This window comes from Emiliania huxleyi, assembly GCF_000372725.1.
Source record: "Emiliania huxleyi CCMP1516 unplaced genomic scaffold EMIHUscaffold_349, whole genome shotgun sequence".
In the NCBI taxonomy this organism is placed as follows: Eukaryota; Haptophyta; order Isochrysidales; family Noelaerhabdaceae; genus Emiliania; species Emiliania huxleyi.
In genome coordinates, this window is record NW_005199370.1 from 122216 (window position 1) to 124109 (window position 1894).

General features: G+C 66.6%; 1 protein-coding gene across 1 annotated transcript; it reads left to right on the forward strand.

Annotated features, from left to right (window-relative positions):
• Window positions 1-1365: 1365 nt before the first annotated feature.
• On the forward strand, window positions 1366-1875 carry EMIHUDRAFT_242034 (hypothetical protein; the record flags this gene model as incomplete). The annotated part of the gene is made up of 1 exon (XM_005773023.1): window positions 1366-1875. A coding segment is annotated over one exon (510 nt), but the record flags the coding sequence as incomplete, so codon positions are not given.
• Between the last annotated feature and the right edge of the window lie 19 nt (window positions 1876-1894).

A 1894-nucleotide genomic window follows, 5' to 3' on the forward strand; every position in this document is an offset into this window, starting at 1 on the left:
CCCGGCGAGCGGCGGGCGCGGCACCCGCGCCGGTCGCCGCACCCGCACCACAGCAGGCGCCGCGCTGGCCGTCCCCGTGCGGGCGGCTCCGGTGGCCGCCGCGCCGGCCGCCCCGCGGGCCACCGCACCGGCGAGGTCCTCAATGGGCATCGCCGTGCCGGCGGGTGCCCCTCCGGTGGGTGCCGCGCCCGCTCCGGTGGTCGCCTCGCCGGTGGTCGCCTCGAGCGGGTTGGCCGGCTGCGCCAGCGGCGCAATATCGGGGGACTTGTAGTACATCCCGAACTCGGCGAAGAGGGAGTGCTCCTCCGGCTCGTCCGCGATGACGCCCCCGGGGCAGCCCTGGTAGGGGTCGTCGCCGTCGCTGCCCCCGCCGCCTTCGTCACCATCTCCAAAGCCGTCGCCATCGCCGTCAATCACACCTTCGGCGCCTTCTCGCACCACGTGCCAGATGACGGCCACATCATCATCCTCTTTGGCCCGCACATCGCCATCTCGGACGAGGGCGAGCTGGGCAAGTACCTGCGCGAGGGGCAGGTGCACGAGTCGACCGCGTGCGGGGCGGTGCTTGGCGCCTACGCCGCCTGCAGATGCGGCAAGGCCGGCGAATTTGACGAGGCCAGGCTGCAGCAGGGCACTACCATCGTGCTGCCCTGTTGCAGCCTGACTTTGCCCACTGTGCACAGTCGCCAGAGCACCACCACCGCCCGGCATCGTGTCACGGCGAGCTCCTTCTGCGCCCGCTCGCGAGGCTCTCGCGCTGGCACACTTTGGCCATCTGCTGCTCGCGTTCGGCGAGCTCATCTCCGCACTCCTGCCACGGTGCCGTCACCACACACCTTCTGGCTGGCCTGAGCCGCGCGGGGTCGCCAGCGGGGGCAACGCGTCGACCTCTCTCTCTGGTGCACCACGGGCCGCAACGGCCTGCTAGCCGCGTGCGCGAGGAGGCAGTGTGCCGGCACAGTCGAGCCGGAGCATCGGGTTCTGGATGCTTGTGGGGTCAAGTCTGACCTTATGCGGCCTAATATGCAATAATAATGCTATGCTCTCACCCAGTCTTTTGAGATATGATCCCTCAAAGTCGAATTTTCGTTTACTGGTGACCATAGTAGTGTCTGTCTTGTTTGCGTTTCTTCAAACGAATCCTTTAAAGTCTCGACAATCACTAAGCTGCTTATGTGGCACCGCAGAGGCTCCCTTGGGGATGCCTGAGGCCACCCCAACCACACACTAAGCCGTACGTAGACGAATTGGGCGCTACTTTTTTCGTTTACCCACATTATGCGAGTACTTTTTTTTGCGGCATTTTGAAGCTCCCGCTCAGGGTCGCTGTCGCTGTCGCTCTCGGTGAGAGCCGTTCGATCGCCCATGACCGACCATGCCTGCTTACTCTCCGCGCTGCAGGGCCTCTCCGAGCAGGATCGCGCTCGGCTGCTCGCCCAGCTCGCGCCTGTGCCGCCTGCGCCGCAGCAGTCGCTCTCGCAAGGCTCCCAACAGGACATCTCAGCCTCTCAAGCCTCGCAGTACGACGCCTACTGCCTCGACGACGACGCCTTCGCGCAAATGGAGATTCCGGGAGAAGTGCCGATGAGTGCCCCGCCCGCAGCAGTGCCGGTGCCAGCGCCGCCCGCCCCCGTCGCGGCGGACGCTGCGTCGGGCGGCGGGCTCGTGCGAGACGAGGAGTGGCAGGCCATCATCAACACCGAGCTGCGCAAGGGCGAGCTGCTCGGCATCGTCGCCGCCGCCGGCTCGGGCAAGTCGACGGTGCTGCAGGACTACGCGGCGCACCGGCGGAACCTCAGATTCCTCTACCTCACGTTCAACAAGGACGTGCAGCGGGAGAAGCAGGACGAGTTCCGTCGCGCGCGGCTGATCCACGTCGACGTCGTCACGACGC